The sequence below is a fragment of the Papaver somniferum genome, chromosome 4 (assembly GCF_003573695.1).
Source record: "Papaver somniferum cultivar HN1 chromosome 4, ASM357369v1, whole genome shotgun sequence".
NCBI classification, from domain to species: Eukaryota; Viridiplantae; Streptophyta; class Magnoliopsida; order Ranunculales; family Papaveraceae; genus Papaver; species Papaver somniferum.
In genome coordinates this window covers 97,591,200-97,608,770 of record NC_039361.1, presented here as the reverse complement: position 1 = coordinate 97,608,770, position 17,571 = coordinate 97,591,200, and the positions used below count along the sequence as shown (strand labels likewise).

At 35.6% G+C, this 17,571-nt stretch overlaps 1 protein-coding gene across 1 annotated transcript; it reads left to right on the top strand.

Moving 5' to 3' along the window:
• Window positions 1-15,983: 15,983 nt before the first annotated feature.
• LOC113272864 lies at window positions 15,984-16,853 on the top strand. Its single transcript, XM_026522658.1, has one exon. The coding sequence runs from the start codon at window positions 15,984-15,986 to the stop codon at window positions 16,851-16,853; it is 870 nt and encodes a 289-aa protein (XP_026378443.1).
• Window positions 16,854-17,571: the final 718 nt, after the last annotated feature.

Genomic DNA, 17,571 nt, shown 5'->3' with positions numbered 1-17,571 from the left:
CGTGAAGAATAAGAGATTTATTCTCGAATTTGATCGAGTTTATAGGGAATCTGAAGGCTATATAAGTGTTGGTTTACATCAAAGAAAGGATAGAAACCTTTAGGAGAGAGTTTAGAGTCGATGAGAGCCTAGGAGAAGCAATTATAGAGTAGACAACGCTGCTGCTGCTGCTGCCATTAAAGCTTCTGAAGAACACGAAGAACAGACTCGCAGAGTCAGTCGTTCTTCAGCAGACTTATTTTCAGACCACTGTTGTTGTTTCACAGCAGTAGATAGTTATCGTTTACAGCAGTCTTAAATTACCATACCCCTTTGTAACAGTGGCGCTGTAACACCATTACAGCGTTGCAAATTTCTGTTTCATCTTATATTCATCAATAAAAACACCTATTTTAGCCATGAATTCATCTTGTGAGTGTGTCTTTGGGATGAGGAGCTAAACCCATTAGCCGAGACGACGGAGGAAACCATTGGTCCATATTGATTGGTATAATTCTAATTTTATTATTTATTTGCAATATTATTATTTGATTATTTGCATGGAATTGAATTTAAAATATTAGTTTTTATTGAATAGTTGTGAATTATTTTGATGAAGCATGCTGGGTTTTAAAAACTTTTGATGTTTTATACTTTGTGATTACAATTATTACTTCAAAAATATATTTGAGGCAAATATTAGAATTATTTTTAAAGATAGAATTGCATGAATATTATTTAGAATTTACTATTTAATTGGTTAATGGTGGAATCCTAGTCTTGGTATTTTCTCTAAAGGTTTGAACTATTTTATTTATTTGCCTGTTTAATTTAAATCTAGAAAAATTGTTTTCTTCACAAGTCTGAAAAGACCCTGTTTTTACCACTACTACAATTACTATTTGAAAAACCATCAGGAAGCAAGGTGTAATCCGTCACAAGCTACTTCGGAAAGCAAGGTGTAACTGTCACAAGCTACTTTGTGGAGCAAGGTGTAACCAATTACAACCTATCTTGGGAATCATGTTATATCCAGTCACAACATATTTTGGAGTGATGGTATAATCGTTTCCATGTGCAAAACCAAGTTTTCATGGTTCACATATTTCTTCATGATGTGTGTGAATTAGGTTTTTGGGTTTGCTAAGATGAGAAGCTTCTAGATGTCGACATTATTTGAACATGTATATAACTCTTATCATTAATTGGTCAAAGATATTCCTTGATACTCAAGGTGATCCCATACTAGTAAAAAAATTGAAAAGCATTTAATCATGATTTTCATAATATATGTTTTAATTACCAGCAATTAAAGCATATCCTCTGGAAAATATTATTAGTAAATGTGTTAGACTAATAATATAAGTTTTTTATGAGAGTTTTCGGAAATATGGTTTGGAATTTAATTGGAAATAGGAAAAACGAAATTAGGTACTTTAATGTGAATATCTTAAGAATATTTACGGTTTTATAATTTCCTTGTTGTCCAAACAACTTTGGTCTATAAATAGTTGAGTTTGCATTTCTTGTAAATCATCCTAAGAGCCAGGAAAACTTCATTCGTGTAGTTTCTGGTGCAGTCGTCTATTCGGAGGGGAAAGTACCCTAATTAGGCGAAATCTCTTACGACCGCTCGTTTAAAGACTTCCGCGGGATCAAGAAGCTCGACGAGTACCGTTGGTGGGAAACTAGATAATTGCATTGTGATTTTAGTTTCCGATTATTGATTTTATTGACTAACGGTTGTTGTAACTATGATAGCACCTAGTTTGATTATTCTTGAGAACATTCTCTTCTGACATAAGGGTCACTCACACTAAATCAAAGTATCGATGGGATCTTTTGATCCATTTTCGTATCTAAAGACATCTTGTGATAATCCATTTTTAAAAGACTCCATTTTGTGCCATTTATTTTATTATTGATTAGAGTGGTTCCCAAACAGATTCTTCTTTTGATGTTTGGAATACGATCCAAAAGACTTTCTATTCACGTGTGTGACTCTCGAAGTTGAAGGCACATGGATACTGAGGAAACTAAGTATATATGGGTAGTCTACTTGGTCTCAACTATACGAAGTTGGTATTACATTTTGTATAGCGGCTTAATTCTGAGAGTATTCAAAACTGGACTAGGTCCCAGGATTTTTCTACATTTGCGGTTTCCTCGCTAAAAAAATCTTGATGTACCATTTACTTTCTTATTCCACATTATAATTAAAGTAAATTTCACTTGTACGTTGATACGTATCAGTTGATATTGATCCTATAGAGTTTCTGTTTAATAAAGTACTTATTATCAAGTGAACACTTCGTTGTATTATTGTCTCGATCCTGAATCCATAATCAATCACACAAGTGATCTTGTTATTATATTGTCTCGATATCGTATCCATATACGATGATACAAAATGTGTACCGACGTTGTTGTATTGCCTCGACTCTTTGAATAGACGATCACACTTGGTAAAGGATTTATAGGTTGATATTCAAAATATTATGGTGTATTTTGGTACCCTCATCTTTCCAAAGATGATGAACAACTTGATCTCTGTGTAATAATAATAAATCAAATGATTAAGATTTATGAAAGATCCTTTTCTCCCCCCTCAAAGCGAAATCTTGGGGTATCCCTGTCTTATCACTAACCTTTGTGAAAATGCTTTAGGTGATAATTTTAGTGATATGAAATTTAATAAAGTTGTTACTAAGGGAACCATAAATCAAATGGTCGGTGGACAAAACAAAGGGAAATTGATTGACTTGTCCTTTCAGGCCCCTAAGACTGATGATCCTCTTTTCCTCATCCTACGCATTGGTAGACAATTAAACTGTATTCAAAAACAGTTAGCCTTTGCTTCTCAGAATGATCCAGAAACTCTACAAGCATCTTGAAAATCGATACAGAGATTTGGGGAGGGGAAGGATATCAAGGAAGGACACTGGAAGATGAGTATCAATGATTATCCAAAAATAAGGAGTAATCTATCTCTTATTATTTTTTTAAATAGACATCAACTTGTTGATTTATCTCGATATCTTGTATAAAGTCTATTTGAATAAAACTTTATTTTATAATCTTTGTTTCATTATTTGATAGTATTGCGTAGCCTGTGAATATATTTTATGCTATTTGATTTCAGATTGTGAGATGTTTAGTGATACCAATTGGCTATGATACCAACTTGATACGTATTGATCTTTGTACCTTGGTGACTATTATTATAGAGGCAGAATTCAGAATAATAATAGATGAAAACTAGAAAACAGAACACACTAGAAACCAGATTCGAACATATCTTCTCTAGATTATGAACAAGAAAACTATTACAATTCTCTCTTTGTTACGCTCACAATCTCTCTCAACAGTGGATCAACCTTAAACTGTCTACTAAGCATGCTTTTGCAATAATTAATTGCCTCACAAACTTCTCTCTAGGTGTGCGTGTTAAACCTCCTTTTCTAGGGGTAAAACCACACTCTCTAGATTTAGGTGTGTCTATATCACAAACCACATTCTAGATGTCTTAGCTATGAGCTAAACATCTCTATTTATAGCTTAAACGGTTTCCCAAACGTTCTAGGTCTATTTCCTTATCTAGGAATAATTCATTTTCTAGGTATATTTCCTTATCTAGTAATATTACCTTGTCTAGGAAATATTTCTTTTCTAGGTATATTTCCTTGTCTAGGAATATTACCTTGTTTATGAATATTTCATTATTTATGAATATACTGCCTAAAAATCAGTATTTCTTCCCAAATTACATTGATATCCTCAATCGGTCTTGAGGATCATTAGTCTCCGGAGAGAGGAAGATACACATGTATCATCCTCCTCCCCCCCCTCCCCCCCCCCCCCCCACACACACACACACCCCAAGAACTTGAACCCCTGTGAAGTTATATTTGGAGGTTAGGGAACTCAAGAGTTCCTTTCACCCTGCTGAACCATCTCTCTTTGCTGGAAACTTGACCTGGACGTCTAATTTGAAAAGCGTCCATATCTCCTCGTCTTGTCTTAGTCACTCTTCGCTCCATAACGCAATCTTGTTCGAGTGGTTCTTCTTCTTCCTTGTTATTTTCTTCAAAAACATCGTATCAAAACGTAGTCTTTTTCTTTGTCATAGGCTTAAGTGTATAAGACTTCATGTCTATTTGTTGTGCATCCACATTCTCTTATGTAGTTTGTGGTTCGCTTTTCCCATCTTTGGATTCTTTGTTCTTTAAATGTCTTCTTGCTTCCCGAGTACCTCACCAAGCTTTTTTGTAGAGAGATCTAGTGAAGACCATAAACCACTGGAATCTTCCCTAAAGGTAACGAACCTTGCTCTGATACCAACTTGATATCAACTGGATCTGAACCAACTTGATACATTTGATCCCTTTACCTTGGTAGCTATTATTATATAGGCGGAGTTCAAAATAATAATAGACGAAAACACTTAGGAAACAGAGATACAAGAAAGTAATTCGAAGAAAAATATCTTCTCTATATTATGAACAAGAAAATGGTTACAATTCTCTCTTTGTTGCGTTCACAATCTTCTCTAAACAGTGGATCAACCCTAAACTGCTTCCCGAGCTTTCACAAGTATTTTTCCAAGATTTCTCTAGGTTTTCTGTATCTAGTATATGTCCTTAGCTATTAGCCAAAGCCCTCGATTTATAGCCTTCATCGTACTCATCCGACCAAGGACTTCTATTAGGAATCTATTTCCTAAACTAAGAGTATTGCCTAAAACATACCTATCCTAACTAGGAATTCTGCCTAAACAAGGATTCCTGCCTAGAATAGGATTCTTCCCTCAACTTAGGTTGAGGTTAACTAAGTTCCCTAAAGGAGTACGGATACACCTGTATCATTTAGTTTTGGTTTTTATTAGCCTAAATATTCAATCTCATATTGTGAATTCCCTTATGATTTGCGTGGCTTTTTGATTTAGCGGGTTTAAGTTATAGCCCTTGTTGGGAGGCTTTATCAAGGGATCATAAGGTGTTTCCATTGAAACGCATATCTGAAAAGTCACAATATGTTGATAATCAATTTATGTTTACATAAGTCATGTTTATCATAACATATGTGTTTTGGGTTTAAAAATTTTCTATAGGCACACATAGTTAAAACTGATTCAACCTTTCTCTGATAAAGATTGCTCTTATTGTTGTTCTTTTGTTCTTGCGAGAGGATGACAACTAACCGGGGGAGAGTTCTTATTTGAACTTGCGCTTAAACGATATATCTTTCTGGTGAGAAGTGGCTGCTGAATTTGAGGTAACGATTTTTATTGTTAGTTAATCGTTTTTCCTGTTTAAGAAAAGCTTGAGTTTTTTGCATATATTTTGCTTATGCTTAACAAAAGTTCGGTATAATTGATATGTTCCATTATGTTGTATGGATTGATTATTGTGATTCAATTTGAAAAAGCGTGGGTCTAACAACCACACCCAATATTTTGCTTAGCAATATGTATGGAAAAAATCCAATATATTTTCAACAGAATCAACTAGACAGTCAGAGTCAATCTTTAGAAAAGTATATCAAAGAGTTTATTTCTCAATCCATTCCGCAATAAAACAAATAGGAATTTGTGATCCTGATTGAATAGGAGAAATAACTTGGACGGTATCACAAACCAATATCCAAGTGTCAATCAATTCAATGAACAACCCAAAGGCCAGATTCAAGAACTGATTGATCTTAACGCACAACCTAGGATATTTCAATTATATAAACAAATATAATGCAGAAAAGAAATAACACAGGCACCAGAAATTTTGTTAACGAGGAAACCGCAAATGCAGGAAAACCCCGGGACCTAGTCCAGTTTTGAACACCACACTGTATTAAGCATCCACAGGCACTAGACTACTACCAATGAACTTCGGAATAGAATGTAGTTGAGCCATAATCAATCTCACACTGATCAAGGTACAGCTCCGCTCCTTATGTCTCTGAATCCCAACAGGATTCTTCGCACTTTATTCCCTTAGCTGATCTCACCCACAACTAAGAGTTGCTACGACCCAAAGTCGAAGACTTGATAAACAAATATGTCTCACACAGAAAAGTCTTTTGAGATAGATAAATCTGTCTCCCACAGAAATACCTATAAGTTTTGTTCCGTCTTTTGATAAATCAAGGTGCACATGAACCAATTGATAAACCAGACTTATATTCCCAAAGAACATCCTAGTATTATCAATCACCTCACAATAATCTTAATCGTATGGAAACGAAACAAGATATTTTGGAATCATAAACGATGAGACGAAGATGTTTATGACTACTTTTTATCTTGCCTATCGGAGATTAAATCTAGAGCAAATATTAGAGAAGATAGTACTCAATACGATAGAAACGGGAAAGATCAGAACACACAACTACAGAGAAAATAATTGGGTCTGGCTTCACAATCCCAATGAAGTCTTCAAGTCGTTAACCTACATGGTTTTGGGAAAAACATAAGTTAAAGGAGAATCAACTCTAGTCGCAACTAATATCACACAGAAGGTGTGGGGATTAGGTTTCCCAATTGCTAGAGTTCTCCCTTATATAGTTTTCAAAACAAGGTTTGCAATCAAAGTTACCTTGGTAACAAAGCATTCAATATTCGCTTTTATATGAAAACATGATTAGACTCAAGCCAATATCTTTCAACCGTTAGATAGAAATTAGCTTGTTACACACAAATGAAATGTACCTTCATTTATATATGAGTAACGTACCTAAACGTGTACACCTTGTTGGCTCAACAATAGTTAACCGAAGTTATCCATATGAACACTTTCATATCAATCATGTTCATCTTAACCACAACTAGTTCAAATGACTCAAATGAAACTAGTTCTAGAGTTTTTCAATTGTTTGTATTCTCATAGAAGTATACATGACACAATTGAAACAAAATCGGTTTGATTCACTCGAACCGATTCATGAACATTACAGCCACGGTTTGCAAATGATTGCATTCCTTATTTCATTAATGTATTGGTTCATGACATAACCGATTTTAGAACATAACTTACTAAAGTATGCAAATGGGTTCTCATAATTAACTAGCCGGACTTGGGATGTGTTCGATAGTACGCAAACGGGTACGCATACTGTGACACATCCAAACATCAGTATGCGTACGGGTACGCATACCAAAGTTCTCGTACTTCAACTGAGTTCGCTAGTACGCATACCGGTACGCATACCAAAGTTCCCGGACTTCAACTGAGTTCGGTAGTACGCATACGGGTACGCATACCAAAGTTCTCGTACTTAAACTGAGTTCGCTAGTACGCATACGGGTACGCATACCAAGGCTCCCGGAGTTCACCTGACCTCGCCAGTACGCATACGGGTATGCATACTACACCGGTCTTGGATCAACATATATGCAAGTATGCATACTATATCTATAATCCAATTAAGGTTAAGTATTCTAAACTGTATTTCAATCATTGAAACATTCTTAGAAGACGACAATAGCTGTATCAGACAAACTATTAGCTTCAAAGAAATTTTCAAGTCATCGAATGATCAATACGAAACATTCTGATACTACATCAAATGACTGTGTCACACAAATCATGTAAGATGTTACCAGGCGATTTTCACATGATCATATTTTGACTTTCGTCAAGAATATAAGATGAACTTGGTTAAAGCGAAAGCTTACCAACACATATTTCGAGAAATATATAAGCGAGTTAAATTCAGCTCGAAATATCAAATGTGTATAAATCGAAAAATATATAGTTATACGACTTTTGTCTCAAGTAGGAGATAGAGTAGAAATAGACTTTCCGAGTGATGGATGAGTTTCAGTCTCCACATACATTTTTGTTGATGAAGTTCCATATCTCCTTAGTATTTCTTCGTCTTCAAGAACGTCGTGAAGTCTAAAGCTCAACTGCACAATTTATCCTAGTCCGAGACATCGCTATAAGTAGACTAGAACTCAAGACTTATAGTTTTGATCACTAAACTTGACAAACAAGCTTGAGATAGAAACGCTTGCGAGTTTGACCGAGCAGTGCTCTAACAATCTCCTCCTTTGTCAATGTTTTCGACAAAACTATCAATACATATGAACCACAAAATAAATAAAACTTTGTAACTTCTCATCCAAATGCTTGATCTCCTTGGTTCTTCAACATTACTCGAAATCTTCGTCACTTCCAAGTACTCCAGTGATTCTGAACGTGTTCACCTCAGCATCATAGTTGTTGAAGATCCGTAGCCATAACAATGAGAAAACAGTTGCTCTCAATCATTGTTATACAGTGTCATAGTATTATTACACAACATCAAAGTTCAATTGTATCACAACTTTTACAACAATACTATGGTGATATGTATCACTCCCCCTTAGTCAATACTTCATCTCACAACGAAAACCACTCCCCCTTACATAATGATTCGTAAACCATATGTATTTATAGTGTGAACTACAAATTAATTTTCCCTCTTTTTATCAATATAAATTGGAAAAGGTACAAAAACTAGTGGGATCCTAATGAAATTTTCATAGAGATATTTCATGACCAAAAGAGAACATATCCATTTTTTTAGATGCGATCATATAGTCGAAACTAAATGCATTCATCAAGGAGTTTATAAAGATACAAGAAAACTTCTATAATATTCCACAGCCGCACTCCCCACAAAGATTTGGCAATTAAGCACAATTTCAAATAAGAACTCTCCCCCATAAAGTGTCATTCCCGAAAGAACAACAAGAGCGACCTTACTTTTACAAGAAAATAAGGATTTCTTTGGACATAATCAAATCACATGAACCATGAATTTATATCCAAAAATCTCAATTGAATTAACCACATAGGAAATGATTAATACAATTGGCCATGCTCAACATAAGAAAATTTACGGAGCAACACAGTAATTACACAAAGATGTGGATAAGGGAAAGACCAATACTGCGGAATAATCAAAGATTCATTCTATTTTTCATCACTATTTGCACAATGACATATAATTGACTGAATCTTTGGAGTCAAAAGTTCATTCTATCTTTCATCGATATTTGCATAAAGACATATGATAGACTTAACTTTTGAGCAATTATGGGGCAATCATAGTTCGCGGACGTAAATACACATATCCCATAACAATTTGTAATATATAAAACCAATAAAGATTAATACTGTAAAATCATCTTCCAAATAACTTAGCATTTAAATAAATAAATCTAAAAACATTGCAATAATAAAAACTGTTGGCAATAGCTATGTGTACTCACAATAATTGCTATTCCAAACCCTAGTTATCCTTCTTAAAACACAAGAATAAATTCTCATAAGAAGTTTCCTAGACAAAATCAAAAATAACTCTAAGAAAACACAATTGATCATAAGCTAATTAGAGTCCAAGTTCAAAAGCTTCACGGGTTTCAAGACCTTTGAGCTTGTGACTGACAGCATCAACCACTTCTTCGGAGAGGATATTCTCATTGAAATGATCCTTAACATGTGTCTTCATGAGAGCAAGATCATATTTAACCTTTTTCAACTCAGTCCTTAACATGTCAAGGTCTTTCATAGTATCAACGAGCTGCAGTTTTGCTTCATTAAACTGACTAATAAAATCCTGAACTACTTCGGCAGAAATCTCTTCATCGTCCTCAATGTCTGAATAGTCATCAGGAGATTGAGGAGAGGTGTCATTAACTTACACATGAGTTCTTTTCTCCTCTTCTTTGAAATCAAAACTAAAACCCTTATTAAGAAAATCTTTTGCAAACTGACAAGTTCCCGAAGGTGATGCCATTCTTGACAAAAGAAATAACCTGGAGTATGCGTACTCACCTAAAAAGTTTGTTATTTAAAAGGTTTCTCAGGGGAACAGATTCTAGGGTTTTCATAGTTGGTTCGTGAAATGTAACACGGGTACCCGTACGAACACAGACTTGACCCATAGGCAGAAAAACACGAATGCCACAGAAAAAGAAAATCAAGAAAACTGTTTGCGCAGCAAAATTTTGCTAAGTGAATATTTTCACAATTCTTAGCTCAATAAATTTTATATTCTCTCAAGAGAAATATCTAGAGCATAAGAGTATCATTTTTGACACAATAAAAAGAAATTAAAAACCAAAAGCTAGACCAAAACCAAAACCAAACACAAATAATTATGCAGCAATGTTTGTGAATGATAATCCATCTAAGAACGATAAGATAGCTAGACAATCGGAGAACATTTTGCCATCAAGTATACTTGATCATATCTCACTCAACAAGGATTTTTGAGAGTGAGATTTCAATCTTGTGATCAATTAGCACAAGTATGAGATTTGATATCATCAAATGAATGTTGTTCATGGTTAAGCCTCTTTCTTCTAATTCTTTGAGGAAAAACTTTTTGATGGGAAAAGTTATCATCAAGATACAACGCATAGTATGGATTCTTACTAGAAGAATTTTGACTGGAGGAATTTGACAACTTGTCGATGAGCTCTTTGTATCCTTCAATTATCAATTTTAGGTTATCTTTCATATCTCCCTTTTTTGCTTTTTTCTTCTGGCACCTTTTTCACATCAAGAACAACAGTATCTCCCTTTTTAACCGAAGAAGATCCTTGAACTCTTCTTCGACGATTTATGTTAAGATGACGATTATAATTTTGAACATTCGAGGAACACATCGAAGTGACTTTCCTTGTAGGATTCACAGGGTGAGTACTACAGCCAATTGGTTTAGACATACGAATGTTAGTTACACCTTTGAGAATTAAACCTAAGGTGTGTTTAAGATGAACAACAGATTCAACCTAGATTTCCTCTGTTGTTCAATATGCCCTTTTGAATCATAAAAGAGACACACTTTCTGATTACCTGAGTGATTAGAGAGAACAGCCTTAACAACATCTTTGGGAGAATTATTCCTTCCATGTGATGTGGCGATTCCTTTATTAGAGGAATATACAAGAACATCTTTTCCAATATGAAGGGACTTCGATTTTTCTCCGGGAACTGAATTTCTTACAGTTGGACTAGAAGCGATTGTTATAGTGGACTCTTTAGAAAATCCTTGAATAGAGAGTTTACTCAAAAGATGTTCAATTTCCAAGGCATCCTTTTTGAGTTTCGCCTCAAGTGTGGAACATACTTTAGCGTTTTCCTCGCTAATAGCCTTTGACTTAGAGTCACGATCTTTTACTATACCGATAAGAGCATTGATGTTGTGTTTCAACCGATTGATTTTATCAGCCTGAATTCTAACAAGATTTAGAATCATTTCCCTCTCTTTGGCTGCTTCCCTTTCTTCAACATAGCCAGACTCGTTCAAAAGGTAATCGAGGTAAAACTTATCAATGAAATCTTGTTTCGTTGGAACACAATGTTCATCTAATTTGAGATAGACGAATCTTTCTCTTTAATAGATTCATGGAAACAAAACATTTACTTCTGATGATGCGTTTATCAGAGATAGCACTATCGTCCATAGAGTCAGATCGCCACAAACACAGACTTATGAGGTCTTGAACGTGTTTTCCTGCTCTGATACCAATTGAAAAAGCGGGGGTCTAACAACCATACCCAATGTTTTGCTTAGCAATCTGTATGGAAAAACTCCAATATATTTTCAAGAGAATCAACTAGAAAGTCAGACTCAATCTTTAGAAAAGTATATAAAAGAGTTTGTATCTCAATTTCTCAATTCAATCCACAATCAAATAAATAGGAATTTGTGAGCCCAATTGAATAGGATAAATAACTTGGACGGTATCACAAACCAATATCCAAGTGTCAATCAATTCAATCAACAACCCAAAGGACAAATTCGAGAACTGATTGATCTTAACACATAACCTGTGATATTTCAATTATATAACCAAATATAATGCGGAAAAGAAATAACACAGACACCATAAATTTTGTTAGCAAGGAAAACCCAAATGCAGAAAAACCCCGGGACCTAGTCCAGCTTTGAACACGACATTGTATTAAGCCGCTACAGACACTAGCATACTACGAATGAACTTCAGACTGGAATGTAGTTGAGCCATAATCAATCTCCCGCTGATCAAGGTACAGTTGCGCTCCTTACGTCTCTGAACCCGAGTAGGATTTTACGTACTTGATTCCCTTAGCTGATCTCACCCACAACTAAGAGTTGCTACGACCCAAAGTCGAAGACTTGATAAACAAATTTGTCTCACACAGAGAAGTATATTGAGATAGATAAATCTGTCTCCCACTGAAATACCTATAAGTTTTGTTCTGTCTTTTGATAAATCAAAGTGCACAAGAACCAATTGATAAACCGGACTTATATTCTCGAGGAACAACCTAGTATTATCAATCACCTCACAATAATCTTAATTGTATGGACATGAAACAAGATATTGTGGAATCACAAACGATGAGACGAATATGTTTGAGACTACTTTTTATCTTTCCTATCGGAGATTAAATCTCGAGCAAATCGTAGAGAAGACAATACTCAATACGGTAGAAACGGGCAAGATCAGAACACACAACTACAGAGAAAATATTTGGGTTTGGATTCACAATCCCAATGAAGTCTTCAAGTCGTTAACCTACAGGGTTTTGGGAAAAACCTAATGTTAAAGGAGAATCGACTCTAGTGGAAACTAGTATCACGCATAAGGTGTGGGGATTAGGTTTCCCATTATCCAGAGTTCTCCATTATATAGTTTTCAAATCTAGGTTTGCAATCAAAGTTCCTGGACTTCAACTGAGTTCGCCAGTACGCATACGGGTACACATACCAAGGCTTCAAGACTTCACCTGACCTCGCCAGTACGCATACGGGTATGCATACTACACCAGTCTTGGATCAACATATATGAAAGTACGCATACTATTTCTATAATCCAATTAAGGTAAGTGTTTTAAACTCCATTTCAATCATTGAAACATTCTTAGAATACGAAAATAGCTGTCTCACACAAACTATTAGCTTCAAAGCAATTTTCAAGTGATCGAATGATCAATACGAAACATTCCGAGTCTACATCAAATGACTATGTCACAAACAATATGTAAGATGTTACCATGCGATTTTCACATGATCATCTTTTGACTTTCGTCAAGAATATAAGATGAACTTGGTCAAAGCGAAAGCTTACCAACACATATTTCGAGAAATATATAAGCGAGTTAAACTCAGCTCGAAATATCAAATGTGTATAAATTGAAAACTATATAGTTATACGACTTTTGTCTCAAGTAAAATATAAAGTAGAAATTGACTTTCTGAGTGATAGATGAGTTTCAATCTCCACATACCTTGTTGTTGATGAAGTTCCAAAATCTCTCCTTAGTAGTTCTTCGTCTTCAATTGATGCACGCCGTGAAGTATAAAGCTCAATTACACAGTATTTCTATAATCCAATTAAGGTAAGTGCTTTAAACTCCATTTCAATCATTAAAACATTCTTAGAATACGACAATAGTGGTTCTATGGTGTAGTGGTTAGCACTAAATATCAATAATTGATATGAGGTCACGCATCGAGTCTCGAAGAAAAAAACATATGTGTTCTATGGTGTAGTGGTTAGCACTCAGGACTTTGAATCCCGTGACCTGGGTTCGACTCTCGGTAGGATCTCTTCTTTTTTGATGGTTTTCATTTTCTCTTTCATAAATATTTTTGGCTCTCTGGCGAATATTTTAGGGTTTTTTCAAATTTTTCTTTTGTTCTTTCTCGATCATCTCTAGTGATTCGAGATGGGGGATCCTACTGATCCAGCACAAACAACAAAGATGTTAACTTATGCTGAGCGTCTCAAAGGTAAGAAAAAGCTTCCAAAAACGACTGTGGATTTATCTACTTTGCCAAACCCTACTAAAAAGGAAGGAAAGCCCTCCATTGTGATTCCGGAGGATTTTTATTTAGAAGGGTGTGCGATCTGGAAGTATAGTCTCATTGGTCGGCTAGATTTCAAGGAACTGGTATTTGCAGACGTGAAGAAAAACCTTCAATTGCAATGGCAGTTTGGAGATGACCGTATCCAATTTGTTCCATTGAACAAAGGTTTCTTCATCATCAAGTTACAATCTCAGGAGGATAAAATTAAGATTCTCGAGGCTGAAAAATGGGTTGTTGCTCAGCAAAAGTTAAATCTAATGGAGTGGTACCCTAGTTTTGATGCTGATAAATAGAGAACATCTCGTGCTACTGCTTGGGTGAAATTTCCAGGGTTACCAATGCAGTTTTGGATTGAAAAAACTCTTCTAGCCATGGGGAAAACGTTGGATACACCTATAGTGGTTGATAAGAGAACTTTGGCTCATGAGTACGGTCACTTTGCCTCAGTCCTTATCGACATTGATTTTGCAGAGCTTAGTACTGATGATATACATGTTGCAGTGGGTGGTTTGGATTTTTTCCAGCCTTTTGAAATCCTGAAGAAGCCAAAATTATGTTCGAAATGTTGCATCATTGGTCACACAGATGCTGAGTGTCGTAAGAAGCAAAAATAATAATGCTAACAATGTATAGCAGCAAGGTACCATTGTTAACACTGATCCACAACAAGTTGTTCTACCACAAGATAATGTAAGGAATCACACTGAACCAAATAATGTGGGTGAATGGAAAGAATCGAGGAAGAAGAAGAAGGGCAAGTCTGCTCCTGTCATTCCTTTTAATCCTGAACAGCCACATAAGAATGAGACTGTAGCTTCAAGTTCTGCGACAACTTCTGAAAATTTGAGCATGGAAGATACTGTTGAGTCGGAACAATAATTGACGATGATTTAGCACGGTCTGAAGCTGTTATGCGTGCAACGTCTGCTGAGTTTGAGAGACTCAAGACTGCTTTGGCGCATTCAGTTTTAGTTACTAGGGAAAAGTCGTTGAGTTCTTCTGCCTTGAGTACTAAGTCATGTGGGAATATCGAATTGGCAATAACTAGGTTTTCCTTACCTGGTAGGACTCTTGTTACATCCATGTCTACGCCTTTGTGCATTGCTCTTGAACAAAGCTCAGAATATGTAAATCATAATAAGTTTCATATTCTGACAGATAACAACAGTAAGATCTCGGTGTTGGGGAAGATTGATGAAACAACTAGACATGCTAAGCATAAGCAGTTGATAGCTCTCCAGGCGAAAATTGATTCCTTAAGAGACAATGATTCCTTGTCAGATTCTGATGACAATTCTGAGCTAGGAATTCGTGCTCGCAAGGGTACTTCTCCAGGTTTGAAAACCTCCTCAAAAAACTCTAACCAAGTTAAGTTGTCCAAGAAAAACAATCCCAAAGTTTAATTATGCGTGTGTTATTTTAGAATATTAATGGTATTGCTCGAAACGCATCACAAAATAAACTTAGTGATTTAATAAGAGAGTTTAAACCAGATGTTTTTTTTCTTGAGGAGCCAAAAGTTTTGTGTTCTTCCAACTTTAGAAGGCGTCTTCAGATGGAAGGTTATTCTACAGATGTTATTCATAATACTTCTTTTTCCAATATTGCTAATATTTGGATTTGTTTCCTAGATGGTTTGTATCCTTCGGTTGTAAATATGAGTAGACAGGCTATTACCATTGCGGTTGATGGAGTGCACATTTATTTTGTTCATACGAGTTATATTCAAGTGACAAGGCGGAGGCTTTGGCAGCAAATTGTTTTGCATGATTCTGTTACGCCTTGGCTGGTCATGGGTGATTTTAATTGTATCTTGCATTTGGATGAGAAAAAAGGAGGTCTGGAACCTAGAACTTCAGTCATAAATGATTTTACTGATTGGATGGATGATAACGACCTTTTTGAAGCAGATGCATTGGGTTCTGAATTCACTTGGGCGAATGGTCAATCTGGGTCTCATAGAATCATCAGTAAACTTGATAGGGCTGTTATTAATAGTGCTTGGTTAGCAAAATTTGAAAATTGGCGATGTAAAGCTCTTCCTAGGGAAGTTTCCGACCAATCAACTCTTCTTGGTTATCCTTTTGTGGTGCCAAGACCAAAGAGAGCTCCTTTTAGAGTTCAAAAAATGTGGTTCTTATAAAGATTTTCTCCGAATGGTTAGTGCCAGTTGGAATGCTCCAGTTCATGGGTTGCCGGATTTTATCTTTCCCTATAAGATGAAAAGGCTTAAGGTTATAATGAAGGATTGGAATCTTAGAGTTTTTGGCAATATTCATTCTCGTTTGAAGCAAGATCAACTTCGTTTTGAGATTGCAGCTAGAATTTCAGATGAAGACCCAACTAATATTTCTAATCTTAATGCAATGAAAGACGCTATGGCAACCCTTTCCGAGACTCGATTACATCAGGTCACTATATTGAAACAGAAGTCTAGGAAAAAATGGTTGGTTGAAGGATCAAGCAACACGAATTTCTTTCATAATAGTATTCGTATTAAAAGGAGTAATAATACTATTTCTGAATTGGTTGATGCCAGTGGTGCTACTATTTCTGATTACGATGAATTGAGAAATTATGTGGTTCAGTTTTATGAAGATAAATTCAATGGCCAGGAGTTGGAGATTGATGATGATTTATTCAATTTTGATCACCCCACCATCTCAATGGAAGATAGTATTGATATGGACGGAATTCCTTCTCCGGAAGAAATCAAACAAGCTGTTTTTGATTTAGATTCAGATGGTACTCCGGGTCCGGATGGTTTTTCTGGTTGTTTCTATCGTCATTGCTGGGATATTATTCAAGATGATTTGATAAGGGCAATTATTTATTGTTGGAATTCTGGTTATATTTCTAATGGTATCAATTATTCCTTGATTATTTTGTTGGCCAAGGTAAGAGGTGGTAATACGCTTCGTCACTTTAGTCCTATTAGTCTTGGTAATTTTTTCTTCAAATTTTTTACTAAGATCCTTGCTTCTAGACTGAGTAGTGTTTTGGACAAGCTTGTTTCTGAGGAATAGGTAGCTTTCATGAAAGGCCACAATATTCATGAAAAATCCAGTTTAGCTTCATAAATGGTTAATGAGCTTCACATCAAGATAAAAGACGACAACATTGGTCTTAAACTTGATATTTCTCAGGCATTTGACACGGTGAGTTGGTCATTTGTTCTGGAAGTTTTTCGTAGATATGGATTCTCTGAGAAGTGGTGTGCTTGGATTTTCGATATTTTGAATTCTGCTAGAATTTATATTCTTATGAATGGAAATCCCCATGGCTATTTCAAAATTAATAGAGGTTTGCGTCAAGGTGATCCCCTATCTCCTTTGATTTTTGTTTTGATTGAAGATGTTCTTAGCAGAAATATTACGAAACTCTTTCATGATAAGAAGATGACTCTTATGGTTACAAGAAATGGGTTTTCTCCTACTCATGTATTTTTTGCTGACGACATTATGATTTTCTGTAAGGGAAATATTAAAAGTGTGCATAATCTGGTGGATTTGTTGGGTGAATATCAAGCGGCTTCAGGTCAAACTGTGTGTCGTCAAAAAAGTAAAATTTACTATGGTGGTGGTTCTTTGAGTAGGAGAACTTACCTTGCTGATATTTTGGGAATGAGTGTGGCCACATTTCCGAATCGCTATTTGGGAGTTCAGATTATGCCGGGAACGGTTAGATATCATCACATTTGTAATGTGATTGAGAAGATTAAGGCTCAACTTACGGGGTGGAAGG

Coding starts and splice junctions, on each gene's coding strand:
- LOC113272864 (XM_026522658.1), top strand. CDS start 15,984: ATGGTTAGTGCCAGTTGGAATGCTCCAGTTCATGGGTTGCCGGATTTT.